Genomic DNA, 15,563 nt, shown 5'->3' with positions numbered 1-15,563 from the left:
CTTCCAGTAAAAGCACCTCTCCTGTCTGTAGGGATGATAAGTGTTCCACAGATATTTAATTTGTTCTGCTCTTTATCCTGCTCAAATGTCCAGGGCAGTTATGGAAATACTGAAACCCTAAAATTTACAGGTTTGTTTATATTGTGCAGATTGTACTGGAAGGTGAAATGGGACAAGATAAATCTGCCAGTATAGCAGTTTTTGAAATTAAAATAACTCCTGGATATTGTATTGGTAAGTACTGTCTGCTCAGCTCCCATATTCTCTGCATAGAAAAAAATACCTTGTTGTCAGTTTAAAAATAAAGGTCTGGGTTTAGAAAAGAGACAGTGGCTTTTTCCTTATTGAAAAGTAGGCTGTCATATTTGATATAGATATTTTTAAACTAAGCTTCCACACAGCAATATGTGTTTTTATTCACCCATCTTTGTGATATATATAGCCATGTCACATACAATAATTCATTCTAAAGATGTTTATTGTTCAAGCAGGAACAAATGTTATATTTTCACAAAGCTAGACTGCTGCAAATATTAGGCATAACAGCTGCGATATTATTTTTGCTGTCTGCCTGCTCATGCTTCCCAACAGCGGCATCCTCCAGGCCGCAGAGTCAGAAATCTGTTGATATTTACGCTTACTGCTATTTCCTCATGATATTTGCCAAAAACTGCTGATGGAGTTCAAAAATTTCAGTGTCTAGGAGGCTGGGAGACCTTTGCATTTTTGGGGCGCTCTGGTTGAGTCCCACAAAATTGTCACAATTCTTTGACTCTGTGAAGGAAACAAAGCAGTCTCATTATTGCTATGAAATACTAGTCCTGCTTTGTTTCCAGTCATTCCTGGTTTACAAGTAGAAGTGCTGCTCTGACTGTTTAATACTCTGAAGTGGTATATTTTAAATCTGTTTTATTTGTTTAAATTACAGCAATCCTATATTGCAAACTAATGAAAAGATCGATTGAAGAGGATGGAAATGAGAATTTTATCAAAAATTGATCAAAATTTGTGGCTAAGTTTACTTTCATTTGTTACAAGCTGTTAAGTGCTATGTCCAGTTTTATAAATATAGGTGTTATCTACACTGCCGTATGTAAAAAGGGGCCTATCCTTGGAAATAACCTCTCTTCCAGTTTCTGTAATGAAAATCTGTGCACTGAGCTGGTGATGTCTCCAATTGCAGAATGTGACTTTGAAGAAAATCATCTTTGTGGCTTTGTGAACCGATGGAACCCCAATGTCAACTGGTTTGTTGGTGGAGGGAACATTCGGAATTCTCAGTCTATCCTGCCCAAAGACCACACACTTAATAGTGAACTGGGTAAGCAAAAAATGTAAAACAGAAGTATACGGAAAAATCTGGCTCTATGATCCACGTTATGACTTACACTGAAAATTATTATGTGAGTTCTTTCTTTTCTCCTGGCATTGGGTGGGGGAAGAATGACTTATGTGAAAAACAGGACTAGAAAGAAAGAGGGGTTGTTTTCAGAAGTTCACACAAAGGTTGCTATGTCCTTTGCTAGGCTTAAAAAAATACTCAGAATAAGGATAAATTTTTGGACATGGAGGGGGAAAATTCATCTTTCTGTGGATTCTGAAAGTATGGACCGCAGTAAGTTTTAAAACCTTGTACTACTCCACTGTACCTCTCTCTGACAGGTGTTTTCTTTCCAGTGGCTATTGGGCAAGTTGAATAGGAAAGTTAAGGACCTGAAGTATGTTTGGAAAATCTCGGGTTGAATTGCACAGAGTACTCGAGCTTTGTTTCTTTCAGTCAAACTGTTAATACAGTCCACCAGAGGCAGAATGCTGCGAAGACTTAAAGGATTTTCAGTCCTTGCCGTGTATTAAATCATTGTCTCATCCACCTTTTTGAGAGAAGAAGGCTTTGCACAGTTGTAGAGAGGGTTGAGGGACATCTTTGATGTAGCATTGCATGGGTTGCTGCAGCAGGTGACGGTCAGGAGATCTGCCTGCTACGGCACACTGCTCATCTTGGGTAACGTGACGCTTGTGATGGTGCAAGGAATCACTTCACGAAAGGTGGGGTTGACTCTCTTTCCTTAACTCATGCCGCTGTGCCTTTTTATTTGTTTCACAATTGTGTGAGTTGAGTACAGAGTGTCAGTCCAGCCCTGCATCGCCCCATGGCACCTACATGCTAGTAAAATTTTGATGGAAGTTTAACTCACCAAAACTTCAACAGCAGACAGCAGTTCTACCTATTAAACAAAGTACTGTCTGTGACAGGAAATGCTGCCAGCCTGGAGGGATCTGTTTGCTCATGGTCAGTGTTTCTTCTTCACACCAAACCCTCACTGCTTACCATTGGCTGAGAAGACACCAAGAAGCCAAAAGTCACCTAAGAACCTTCTTTTTTAGAAGAATTATGCTAGGAAGGTACATCATCAAGGACATAGTAATTAGACTATGAAAGGTAAAACTGCAGAGCGAAAATTAAGTCTAGAACTCAGGCAAGTACTGTTGAAGTGTCACCCCTGGGAGTGGGAGGCTGGAGGAGACCCACAGCCAAGCAAGCCCTTTCTCCTCCTTCCACTGGACTGAAGTGAGCAATAACACCTCCAGGTTGAGAACGCTATCAGCTAATTAACATAGTGGTGTAAATAGAGACCTAACGACACAGTTTGCAGTGTCTGTGCTGAAGTACCTTGTCAGTTTGACACTTCATTCTCCTCCAAGTTTTCTACTTGTGAAGAACCATTTTTCCATTCATCAACTGATACTGTTTGATGCTGACTGACAGAGATGCACAGCATATCTGTGCAAGTGGATGTCTCCTGTTCAAATGAGATAGCTCTCCCAAAATCAGTGCCTGAGCAGCTATACCCTTTGAAAATCCTGCAGGTCATACTGGCTGTTGAGGGAGAAGCAGTCTACTTATATGTAATGCCTTTTTTTTTTTATTAGCATCTCCCGAAAGTCTTATTAAAGGATTTTACAAAAAAAAAAAAAAAGGTCTGTTCAGTTAAGGTAAAACCTTCAGAAACCAAACCCTATACAGACTTGGCAGAATAATACAAGCTGTGAAATGTGCAGAATAAAGGTTATTTGACAATTCACTGGATATATGAAATGAACTGCTGAGTGAAACATGAAAAAACACATGGCTTATAGTCTTATTCATTTACTTGAGTGCTTCAGTAAAAGTTGCACTTAGAGAAAGACTAAATACTATACTGAGCTGCTGGAAGGCAGAGAATTTACTCAGTGGTAACACATTTTTCCATTTTATGAGTGGCTTCAAAAATTCAGCGAGTTTATTACCTTCTCTAATATAAAGGTCTCAAATAAAGACCTAATAAAGAACTGAGACTGACTGTTTTGTCAGTGGTATTTTAGCCAAACAACTTTGGATTGTACATAGGAAAGGAGAAGAAAACAATATCGTAGAATTACTAAAATTTCCTGGGAATCAACTGTCATTGTTGGAGTTGCAGAGATACATTTCTAGTGCCTGCCCATCTCCTGATACTTCTTGTAAGTGGTGTCCTTTAAAAAGTGTCCTTATATCGAGTTTCTTTTATACTTGTAGGTCACTACATGTATGTGGACTCTGTTTATGTCAAACATTTTCAGGAAGTGGCCCAGCTAATCTCACCAAAAACCACAGCCCCAATGTCTGGCTGCTTGTCTTTTTATTATCAACTTAAGCAGGAGAGTAGCATTGTTTTTACCGTTTACTTGAGAGACACAAGTGGCTTTTATGAAGAGATCTGGAAAACAGAGCGTGCACCGAGTGCGGACTGGGCGCTAGCAGAAGTGGACTTCAACGCGCCGTACCCCATGGAGGTAACACAGTCATTCCTCTGCAGCCCAGCTACGGCTTCCAGGTTGCATGAGACGTCAGTGCGGACTCAGGGCAAGTCAGGAACATGGCAGTGTCCGTCCAGTATCTGAAAGGTGGTTGTAAAGATGCTGGCGATATGTTGTTTCCTTGCATAAGAGCAAAGGAGGAATCACTTTGCGTACCGATGCTTGATTTTCAGCAAAGATAAAGTCAGGAGGTGAAGTTCTTGAACAGAACACCTTGGGAGGCTGTAAAGTCCTACTAATGTGAGGTCTTTCAGTTCCTGCTAAATAATGTAAATGTTCTCTCAGCCACATGTTTCTGTGACTTGTAGATCCATTTCTGAGGATGCTTAGAAGAATGCAATAAACATTATATATACAAATACATACAGAAAATATAAATACATATACACACGTATAAAAATGTGTATACATATATGTCATATATATATATATATATACGCATACCATGGTATCTACATTATATCTTTATATATGTAAAATTTACATTCTTGTGTCTAATACACATATAAATACCTTAGAAGATTGGAACGAACAATGTATATGTATGATATATACACATATATACTTACTTGTGTAAATATATATATATATATATATGCTTTTTACATATATATGTACTTTATATGTGTGTATATATGTATATACATCCTTTCTCCCTAAATGTATATATGCTACTAATACTAGAATTACAAATAAATCATCTTTCATTCTACTTGCTTTAACTCCACATAAGTTATTTGTTAATTCACTGTAAGCCTCCAGATTTTCAGAAAGTATTAGGGGTAAAGCTAATTTTCATCAGATGTTACAAAGACCTTTTATACTGTGTAAAGTAAGTGACCAAGTCATCCATTTGAATTCTAAGACTTCAAATGGTATAGCAAAGAAGATTAGATCAGATAAGATCTCATAATACTGAATGGTAAGTGAATTACTTATTCAATAAATATGCAAGGGGAAAAACAGTGACAGTGTTAGAGATGGAAATTAATTGATGATCACTTAGAGCTGGACATTACTGTGGTTAGTTCTGGGAGAATATCCTCTCAGATCTCAGTGGCATTCATAAAACCATTTGGAATGCTGGAATCTATTTATGCTGGAAGTATCCAGTTGTACCACTGGATGAATGCACAGAATACCCCTCTGTTCAGCAGAGTATGCAACTCTTACCCTCTCAGTTAAAAAAGAATATCCTAGAACTACAAGAAGGAGATGGCAATAATCAAAAGTATGGAGAAGTTAATGAAATAACAGCTTTCAGACTGTAAAAAAAAGGACTGAAGCAGAATATGGTAGAGGTTCATAAAAATAATGAATGACACAGAAATTAACTGTTGCCTTTTTCTGATAATTTACATTGCTGTTCTAAATTCTTAATTACCAAGTAACAGTTTAAAAATAAACCAAAGGGAGGATTTTTTCCTCCATCACATCACTGTAGAACTCACTTCCACAGTGTGCTATGGATACCATTATTGGGATCATTTAAAACACTGATTAGACAAATTAATGGAAAAGCATCCATCATGAATGCAATATGAGGGAAGAACTGAAAAATTGTCATTGCCTTCAGTTCATTCTGTAGATGATCTCTGTTGGAAACAAGACACTGACTTAGATAGGCTTTTATTTTACAGCAAGAATTTTTATGTAGTCCAACGCTTTTAGAGATCGCTTCATAGAATTACAACTAAAACCTTTCATATTATTTCTCCAGTTACTTCAAGAGGCTCTTCCTCTTTGTTTCATCTGACTGAAGGAGATTGCTCATGGTTCTTTTACAACTCTCCTAGTTTGGCTCCCATCCCTAGGCAAGACATCACAGGCATTGCTTTCACCAAACAGGATCTCATTCTGGAATCATTTATTCTTATATCCTTGTTTTATCCCTGGGGTTGCCTTGTGATTCATCCCTTTTTTTCAAAGCTTTCCTGTAACTCAGAGCTTTGATACTTAAGATAAATTTTAAGATACTTCCTCAAGAGTCATGAACTGCACTCCACTTACTTGAGGAAATGATGTCCCTTGGGAATGGCGAAGTAGAAATATTGTTTGGTTTTTGTGGTAAACAAAACACAGCAAGAACTTTTCTCTTTCTCATCTTATTTTTTCAAAGGAAGTCTTTCCTGCCAGCTGATGCCAAGGCATGGGTTTCAGTGTCCGAGGATGTTTACAGAAAACAGTAAAACTTAGTATTGTAGCAGCAGAGTAATCCACACAGTTTGTTTTTAGCTCTTGAATGCAGGTAGATTCTAGATACAGTAGTAATTAGACAGTAATTATTTGGAGTTATAGTCTTACAGGCTGATGACTCTGAATACTGGGTTTGTATGCTGCCATGACAGTAGCCTTACTGCAAGTTTAAGATTTGTGCTTCATGAAGCAGCAGAAGAGCTATGTTCCCCTTGATTTTTCCTTGACCTTGTGAGTGGGCAAAGATCAGGTGCCAGGATCAGGCTCTGATTTATATTCCTAATGAGTGATGTAATTTAATTTTTCGCAACACCTGCAGTGCTGTCTGAGCTGCCCTGGAGTCTGTCTGGGACATCCAGTCAGAATTCTGTAATACGAAGATATGTATCAGAATTATTGTTGTGTATATATGGTAGATAAATAACGAACTATTACCATTTCCAGGTAATATTTGAAGTTGCTTTCAATAGTGCCAAGGGAGGTTACGTTGCCCTTGATGACATTTCTTTCTCTCCGGTTTACTGCAGCAATCAGACAGGTATGAGTTCTTACTGCTGTTTACCTTCCTTGTTTTCCCTCTTGGTTTTTCTCCTCTGAACAGTCTGTCAATACTTGCAATATTTGGTAGTGATGTGCAGATGCTGCCATATCAACTGACCAGCACCATTGGACTCCTCTTCCTCCTAGTGACAAAACAGCAGATAAACATTAATGCGATTCATTTCATCCAGAAACCGTCCTTAATGCTTCCTCTCCAAAGACATGGCCTCAGGGATCCCCAGCTGTAGTGCTTGACAGAACTCTGTATTTTGCATCATCCCAGCTTTTGAACAAATTACAACTTGCAGACCTATCGCAGAAAGAGAGGGAAATTTCCCCAGGTGTGACAGTAGGAGGAAGAAAATGTCTTGGGCTTTTCATTATTGCTGATTGTCGAGGGTTTAGATTGTGGGGTGACAATCAAACCCTGGCAGATGTATTGTTAACCTCCTCTCCCCTCCACTTCCCCATTTTGCCCCTCCCTCTCCCCCCTTCCCACTCAGGACAGGCGATCGGGAGGAAAAGAAGAACAGAGAGAAGAGAGTTGAAAAAATTAAAGATGTTTTACTAATGCTACTAATAAGAATAGAGAAAATAATACAAAATATACAAAACCAATCCTGAAAGTCTCAGCAACTGCAAAGCCAGCACCCAAAGTCCTGGATTGGACTCTGTAGCCAACCGGAGCTGGATTCAGTCTGTCACTAGACCTCAGTTCGCAGGGACGACCAGCAAGGTCCTCTCCTAATGTTGATCATAAGAAGGGAAAAAGGGATGAGATCCTCGTGATCTCCCACTTCTATATGAAGTATTCACGTGAATGGAATGTTATACACAGTTGGTCAGTTTCTTGGTCACCAGTTTCTCGTTGTCCCTCTCGGGAGATGTGAATCTGTCCTTATTGATAAGTTAGCATTCCATTGCTATGTTTACCAAAACATGTATCTGGTTTTCCAGGGAAATGCAGCTAATATGAAGGCTTTAGCTGGCAGGCAAAATTCACTAAAAGAGAAACTTGTTTTTTAACAAAACCAGGACACTGATATAGGGAATGTTGTCTTCTGTGCTACATGCCCTGAGGTATTTGTCAGAGCCAAAAAGGGAGCCTTGCTGTCCTTCACTCTTCTGGGGGTTATTATTTATCTCAGAGTGGCGTATTGGTCAGGTTTTTATTAGGTTTTCACAGCAGAAGAAGTCAGCTGAATCTGTGAGATAGTGGTAGAGGCACTTGGGACCAAGGACTTTGTAATTTGTGAATGCAGCCTCTTAAGTAGCTGTGTGCTGGTTGCTTCGGTTTTACTGTAGCGCTAAGCAATAGTCAAAGGCAGATTAGTGGTTTCCCACTGACCCCATCCATTCTTTCAGTCACAAGTTTGAATTTTTGGCTAATGTTCTGAAGTGATCGTGGAAATTTTTTTTTCCCTTTTTATTTGCTTGGAGTCTCTGCTAGCTTTACCTGCACCGCTCAAGTATCAATAGGAGGTAGATTCTAGATGTGTTATTAGTTCACCACTCTTGACTGAGTAAATCTAGTTGTTTCGTTAACTCTTAAATGCTTGTTCTGTTTTTACTTTATTTTGCAACAAAAATCCTGAGTAATGTTTGCATTATGCTGTGGACTGGGGCTGTGTGCTCATCTGTGTGTTCATTTTGATTTTCAGATGCTTAGATGAGTTGAAGTGTGGGATAAGTTTTATAGTATTTTCTGCCCCAGCCCTGATATCATCATGCTGTCACAGCCCAAGTTCAGATCTACTCTGGTAAATTTGATAGATTCAGGTAGAGCTTTGCATACAAACTCTGATTTTGAAGTTTTGGGGATATTTTTCCGGTTTGAGAAATGAATGCCAACCCTTTGCTTTGTATTCTGTTGGAACACAACAAAGCTGGCTAATCCTTCAGACTTGTGTCCTATTTACATCTTCAGTTGTTTTGAGTAGAGATGTTAAAAAGCGGAAGATCTTCATTCTCCTTGTATTCAGCTGTAGCAGTGTGTATAGCAGTATCAAGTTTTTTCCTTATTTTTCTGAAAAAAAAAATTTGATCAACAAAGGCCTCATCGTTAGCCAAATGGAGGGAAAGGGTACCAGAGTATTAAACTTCACCAAAGGATAAATCAGAAGATGGGTTTAATGCTGCACAGACCTGGTGGTGCTCCAGCTGTCATTAACTAGGAAAGCAGCAGGGGAGGCGCTGGGCTGCCTTCTCTGTAGGGAAAGACACATGGGCAGTGCTTAGATCAGGCTTACCTGAGGCTGAAAAGGCTGCAGGCATCTCTCCAAAGCCAAAGTCTTGCTTCTGAAGCTGATCTCCTGTGTCCCTGCCCTTGCTGTGAAGTCCCTCTAGGCCTCTGTACAGAACAGTCATGCATGCTGCCACAGAGTGATGCTCACAGGTTCCTGACTTCTGATGTTGCCAAAAATTGCAAGGTGGCTTTGGGTTGTGCCCCTCCTTATGCCAGCATTTGGTACTGGTGAGGTTTATAAAGAAGTAGAAAAGTTTTACCTAAAGACATAGGTCCAGAAGTCAGTAGCCATGAGGTGGTGTATGAACCAAACGCTTATGTACTTAGAGTGTGCATATGCATACACATTTTATGACTAGAAAAGGGTTTTTTAAAAAGTGGTCTTTAAAAGAATATTAAATGTTGATGTTAGAAAGTTGTTCCCATGGAAACTGAGATGAAAATATGACATCCCTGCACACACGTGCGCACACGCACACTCATTTTGTCCAAAAATCTTTTGAATGAAGGAGCAGGATGAAAACAGATGGTCTGAATGTCTCTGTGCATTATGTCCTGAATGAGGAATCTTCACTTCCTATCTGTAACTTGTGTATAGGAGCTGTGACGGAGGTTTCTCCCTGGCTCCAGGAAAAATATAAGAAAATAACACCCACCTCAAGTAGAAAATTGATAGTTTGATATCACTGTGAATTTGCACTCTGCATGCATACCATCTTTGCACATCTTCATCTTTGATGTGAAAAGTACACTTTGGCATCTTTGTGCTTCAAATACCTATGCTTATTATACCGGGCTCTTCCTAACAGAACACATGCATTTGTCTTTCAGGAACTCTTTTCAATCCTGCTGAGGCAGGCTGCAATTTTGAGGAAGATCTGTGTAACTTTTACCAGGATCACAAAGATGGCCCAGGATGGAGCAGAGTGAAAGTGAAGCGTAACGTGTATAGAGCAGGAGATCACACTACTGGGTTTGGTAAATCAAAACTGCTTTTCACTAGGAAAGTCAAACTGGATATAAAGGTTAACCTGTTGTATAATTGTTCATTCTTTTAAATAGTGTAATTAGCACACTGGTTAGTTTTCCTCACTGTGGCTCCCTGCCATTAAAAATCAGTGTATAACTCTCAGTCCTAGTGAGACTCTGGCTTTGCCTCTCACATGTAAAGCAGGAAGGTTGCCTATTGAATAATCATGCAGGGCCATAAATCAGAGTATCTTCACTATACTGATCTGTAGTCGCTGAAGGGATGATTCCACAAAAATATGCAAGCCAATATAATAATAGCTTGTTGCATTGCTTTTCATATAGAGGAGTGGTGGGGTCTTAGACTTTCAGGTTTAGGATAGATGGCATTTTTAAGGGAAAACTGTGAAATGTTGCGTAGTGAAGCAACATAGCGAAAGGTCTGCTAATAACTTCTGAAACTCATGCATCTCTTGGTGTAGGGTATTCATGGTTCTTAATCATATGTGCTAAAGTCTCACCTCTTTACACTTGAGGTAGGGAATAATAGGCTTTGTGCCCCATTCTTCCTTCTTCGATGTCGGAGCAGTACCCTTCATAGAGCGAGGATTCCAGTGAGGCCAGCAGGCCAGAGAATCTTTCAATGTAAATTGGAAATATGCTTATTTTTGGTAACTTAGCCATGTGTCAGTTTAGCTTGAAGTAGCCGTGATGTTTATAGAGAAATTCTTGTTTCCTTCCAAAAAGTATGATAATCTGTTTCCTTCCAGCAGAATCTGTTTTTGTAAATGAAGTCTGATGCAGTAAGGGAAGCTGCTATAACAGCAAATCAGCTGTGCTAATTGTGTATTAGAAATACTCCATAATTGTGCTGTCTTGCAGGTTATTACTTGTTGGCGAACACGAAGTTTACATCACAGCCTGGGTATATTGGACGTCTGTACGGCCCGACCCTTCCAGGAAACATGCAGTTTTGTCTGCGTTTTTATTATGCCTTATATGGGTTTTTCAAAATGAGTGGCACTCTTGCTGTTTATATCTTTGAGGAGAATCATGTCGTTCAAGAGAAAATCTGGTCTGTCTTGGACTCTCCAAAGGGAGTTTGGACTCAAGCTGAAATCTCGTTCAAAAAGCCTATGCCTTGCAAGGTAAGAGCCAACTCTTCAAAACTGCCAAATTCTGGATGGAGATTTTCCTTATCTTCTCCTCCCAGAGTTCTGTGTTATCCGGGGGCTAACCCTAAGTGAGCCATACCAGCAAAGTGAAATAGAGTTCCCCAGGCAGTACAGTGGCTCCCATGGGAGCCCATATAAAGGAGCTTCATACCAGGAACAGTGTTGCCCTGGTGTCCTCTACTTCAGTTACACTATTTGTGGAAATTTCACTTGCAGAGCTCTAACTAGAGCCAGTTGTGTCTTGGTTTCTCAGCAGGCTTCATGTTCACTCATTTTTCGTGTTTCTTGCCTATGTGATTCTCATCACCATACTCAATTACAGATTTGTAATTAATCTAGAACATCAGTGCTGGTAAGTTCTGGATAAAATGGGGAAATGATACTACTTTCCTAAGCTCAGCCACTGCGTTAAAATATGAAAGCAGAAATCCATGTAATTTAGAGCAATAGTCTTGAAGTATTTGCAATGTCTGATTGGAGGGGTCACTTTGTTATCTCAGCAAGTTAATAAGAATAACAGAATGTTTCACATCGCCTCCTGAGTAAGTCCTTAAGCTGCTGTTATTCCTCATCTCCACCCTTTTTCAAAGACTGACTTTTACACAAATTTTTGTAGGTACTACTTCTGCCGTTATCCCGATTTCTGTAATGGGTTTTTACCATCTGTGGGTCACCTAAGGAGGACCAGATGGATCACTACCTGATGACCCAGAGATGAAGCCAGCTTTTTTTCAGAGTGTGATAGTACTATGAATATATGAATGAAAACTTGTCTTGTAACTTCAAACTCCAAATTCTAGACAAACTTCTTAGGCAGTTTCCCCACTATAAAGCAATTTTTGAAATGGTGGTAGTTATTGAGTTTAACTTTTCCTGAATTAAAAAAAAAAATGTTTTTCTTCAAAGTAAATACACTATAGAAGAAAATGTTCACCAAAAAAATGTTGCCTGTGTTCAAAGGGAAATTTATGCTGAAAGTGTCAGTCCTAATCATTGGCTAGTGTTTTCTCTCAGAGATCTAATACCTTAAAAAACTGATGGAGTTTTTATGTATATATTTTTATGCATAAAAGAGAGTAGAATTTCTAGGTTCTTTTCAAACCTTTTTTACTGCCCAGTAAGTGCAGGACAGAAAAGGTTCTCATAGTATCATCCCAAAATATTTGCACAGGAGTGTTTTTCTCTTTTTTTAAAATCATAGAAAGGTATTGGTTAAAAAGGCATGTTTATAGCATACTTTTGCCATGTCCTGTTTATGTATTACTTATTACTTCTAAAAAGGTTCAGTAGCTTGTGAAGCCTAATGCACTGTATGAGTAGTGATGACAGCTGAGCATGACTGTTAAAAATGGTTTATAGCCTTGGAAGTGGCAGCTTTCTTAGCATCTGACATTTACAGGGAAAATCTTTTCCAAAATGAATTTATGAAGATCTATTTTTATGTTTTCCCAGAAAGTATTATATCTAAAACACTTGTGAAGAAGCTTGCCTGGGATGGAAAGCTTTTCATGAACTGTAGCTTTTATTTCTCCAGTTACCAGTCTGTCTGTAGGCAGGAGAAGATGGGGAGAGCAGCAGAGGGGAGAATAAAGAAGTCAAGGGAATATCCTCACTGCTTCTGCACCTGATGGTCTGCAGGAGGGAAGAAACCCCGTGGTCTGCAGCAGGGGGGTCTGTTGGCCTCTGGCAATTCTCAAAAACCTTCAGTGAATCCTTCAAGTCTTGTGATGAGAAAGCCTCCTTTCCCATGGAAACAAATAGCAAAATGTTTCTGTGGAGGAGGCATTCCTCAAATATCACAAAAAGGGCAGGTTTATTGAGCTTTAGAAAACAGAGCATGTGTTCATCATATCATAATTCACAGAATCACAGAACAGTTGGTGTTGGAAGAGACTTCTGGAGATCATCTAGTCCAACCCACCTGCTAAAGCAGGGTCACCTAGAGCAGACCACACAGGAATGTGTCCAGGCAGGTTTTGAATGTCTCCAGAGAAGGAGACTCCGCAACCTCTCTGGGCAGCCTGTTCCAGTGCTCTGTCACCCTCAAAGTAAAAAAGTTTCTTCTCATATTCAGATGGAACCTTCTATGCTTCAGTCTGTACCCGTTGCCCCTCATCCTGTCATTGGGCACCACTGAAAGTAGTCTGGTCCAATCCTCTTGACGCCCACCCTTGAGATATTTACAAATATTGATGAGATCCCCTCTCAGTCTTCTCCTCTCCAGGCTGAACAGACCCAGCTCTTTCAGTCTCTCCTCCTAAGAAGGGTGCTCTGGGCCCCTAATCATCTTTGTAGCCCGCTGCTGGACTCCCTCCAGTAATTCCTTGTCCTTAAACTGCAGAGCCCAGAACTGGACACAGTACTCCAGATGTGGCCTCACCAGGGCAGAGCAGAAGGGGAGGATAACCTCCCTGAACCTGCTGGTCACACTCTTAATGCACTCCAGGATACCGTTGGCCTTCTTGGCCGTAAGGGCATATTGTTGACTCATGGTCGACCTGTTGTCCACCATAACTCTGAACTCCCTCTCCACAATGCTGCTTTCCAGCAGGTCCACTCTTAACCTATACTGGTGCCTGGGATTATTCCTCCCCAGGTGCAGGACCCTACACTTGCCCTTGTTGAACTTCATTAGGTTCTTCTCTGCCCAGTCCTCCAGCCTGTCCAGGTCTCACTGAATGGCAGCACAACCTTCTCGTGTATCAGCCCTTCCACCCAGTTTGGTATCATCAGCAAACTTGCTGAGGGTGCACTCAGTCTCTTCATCCAGGTCATTGATGAACAGGTTGAACAGGACTGGAGCTAATACTGACCCCTGGGGAACCCCACTAACTACAGGCCTCCAACCAGACTTTCCACTGTTGGTCACAACCCTCTGAGCTCTGCCATCCAGCCAGTTTGTGACCCATCTCACTGCGCATTCATCCAGCCCACATTTCCTGAGTTTACCTATGAGGATGTTGTGAGAGACGTTGTCAAAAGCCTTGCTGAAGTCAAGGCAGACAATGTTCACTGCTTTTCCCTCATCTACCCAGCCAGTCATACCATCATAGAAGGCTATCAGGTTGGTCAAACATGATTTCCCCTTGGTGAATCCATGCTGACTACTCCTGATAACCTTCTTTTCTTCCACATGCTTGGAGATGCCATCCAGAATGAGCTGTTCCATCACCTTTCCAGGGGTGGAGGCGAGGCTGACTGACCTGTAGTTTCCTGGGTTGACCTTCTTGCCCTTTTTGAAGACTGGAGTGATACTGGCTTTCCTGCAGCACTCAGGCACCTCTCCTGTTCTCCATGACTTTTCAAAGATGATGGAGAGGGACTCTGTAACAACATCTGCCGGCTCTCTCAGCATTCATGGATGCATCTATTGGGGCCCATGGATTTGTGGATGTTCAGTTTGTCTAAATGATCTCTTACCTGATCCTCCTCAACTAAAGGAAAGTCTTCCTTTTGCCAGGCTTTCTCTCCTACCTCCAGGGTCTGGGATTCCTGAGGGCCTGTTTTAGTGGTAAAGACAGAAGCAAGGGAGGCATTCAGTAACTCTGCATTCTTTGTATCATGCATCAACAGGACACCCACCTCAGTCAGCAGCAGACCTACATTTTCCCTAACCTTCCTTTTGCTGCTGATATGCTTGAAGAAGCCCTTATCATTGTCCTTGACATCCCTGGCCAGATTTAATTCCAAGCATAGCTTGGCCTTCCTCACCACATGCCTGCAAACGCTAACAGCCACCTTATATTCCTCTCAGGTGGTCTGTCCCTTTTTCCACATTATATAAACATGCTTCTTCCAACCAAGTTTTGACAGGAGCTCCTTACTCATCTATGCTGGCCTCCTACTCCCTTTATTTGATTTCTTGCCCATAGGGATGCATCGGTCTTGAGCCTGGAGGAAGTGAGGTTTGAATAGTAACCAGCTCTCTTGGAACCCTCTACCTTCTTGAGCCCTAACTCATGGGATTCTTCCAAGCAGGGCCTTTGAAGAGGCCAAGGTTTTTCTTGCTCAAGTCCATGGTTTTAGTCCTATTTATTGCCCTGCTTCCTCCATGCAGGATCCTGAACTCCACCATCTTACGGTCGCTGCAGCCGAGGCTGCCCCCAGCCCTCGCATCTCCAAACAGTTCTTCTTGGTTTGTTAGGACAAGGTCCAGCAGCACACCTCTCCTTGTTGGCTCCTCCACCACCTGGGTCAAGAAGTTGTCATCAATGATCTGTAGTGATACAGACACCCCTTATCCAATACTGGGGAGATGGGGGTGAAGTTCTACCTTAGCCTTGGTTTAAACCTATTTCTTCACACTGTCTTTTCTCCTGGACTGGAAGATTGAATTAGGTTTAGAATAGGGATTGAGTTGCAGTTTTGTATAGATAGTAGGTGCCATTGGTACATAATAAATCATGCACAAGGCTCCAATGTGCTGAACTTTGAATAACATGAAGTCTGTGTATGTCTATACACCATCAGTTTGTAAAGTTTAGACAAATATTATATGGAAGACAATGTTCTGAAGCATGTTAATATAGAAAAGGATATCAAGATGAGTTTACAGCTAAGAAGGTAGCATACAGAATACAAGTGATGACAAAGTTTAAGCA

The 15,563-nt window shown here is 40.8% G+C and overlaps 1 protein-coding gene across 2 annotated transcripts in view; it reads left to right on the top strand.

The window, feature by feature from the left end:
• MAMDC2 (MAM domain containing 2) overlaps positions 1 to 15,563 on the top strand; it is a 61,907-nt gene that overhangs the window by 30,746 nt on the left and 15,598 nt on the right. For both annotated transcript variants that reach the window (XM_065860876.2, XM_071802136.1), the window contains exons 4-9: positions 150 to 234; positions 1,184 to 1,321; positions 3,557 to 3,813; positions 6,478 to 6,571; positions 9,650 to 9,796; positions 10,670 to 10,935. In XM_065860876.2, coding sequence (XP_065716948.1) covers positions 150 to 234; positions 1,184 to 1,321; positions 3,557 to 3,813; positions 6,478 to 6,571; positions 9,650 to 9,796; positions 10,670 to 10,935 — 987 coding nt within the window. The remainder of the gene's footprint in view (positions 1 to 149; positions 235 to 1,183; positions 1,322 to 3,556; positions 3,814 to 6,477; positions 6,572 to 9,649; positions 9,797 to 10,669; positions 10,936 to 15,563) is intronic.

This window comes from Patagioenas fasciata, chromosome Z (genome assembly GCF_037038585.1).
Source record: "Patagioenas fasciata isolate bPatFas1 chromosome Z, bPatFas1.hap1, whole genome shotgun sequence".
Classification (NCBI taxonomy): Eukaryota; Metazoa; Chordata; class Aves; order Columbiformes; family Columbidae; genus Patagioenas; species Patagioenas fasciata.
The sequence above is the reverse complement of the archived record's forward strand: the minus strand, read 5'-3'. Positions and strand labels throughout refer to the sequence as shown.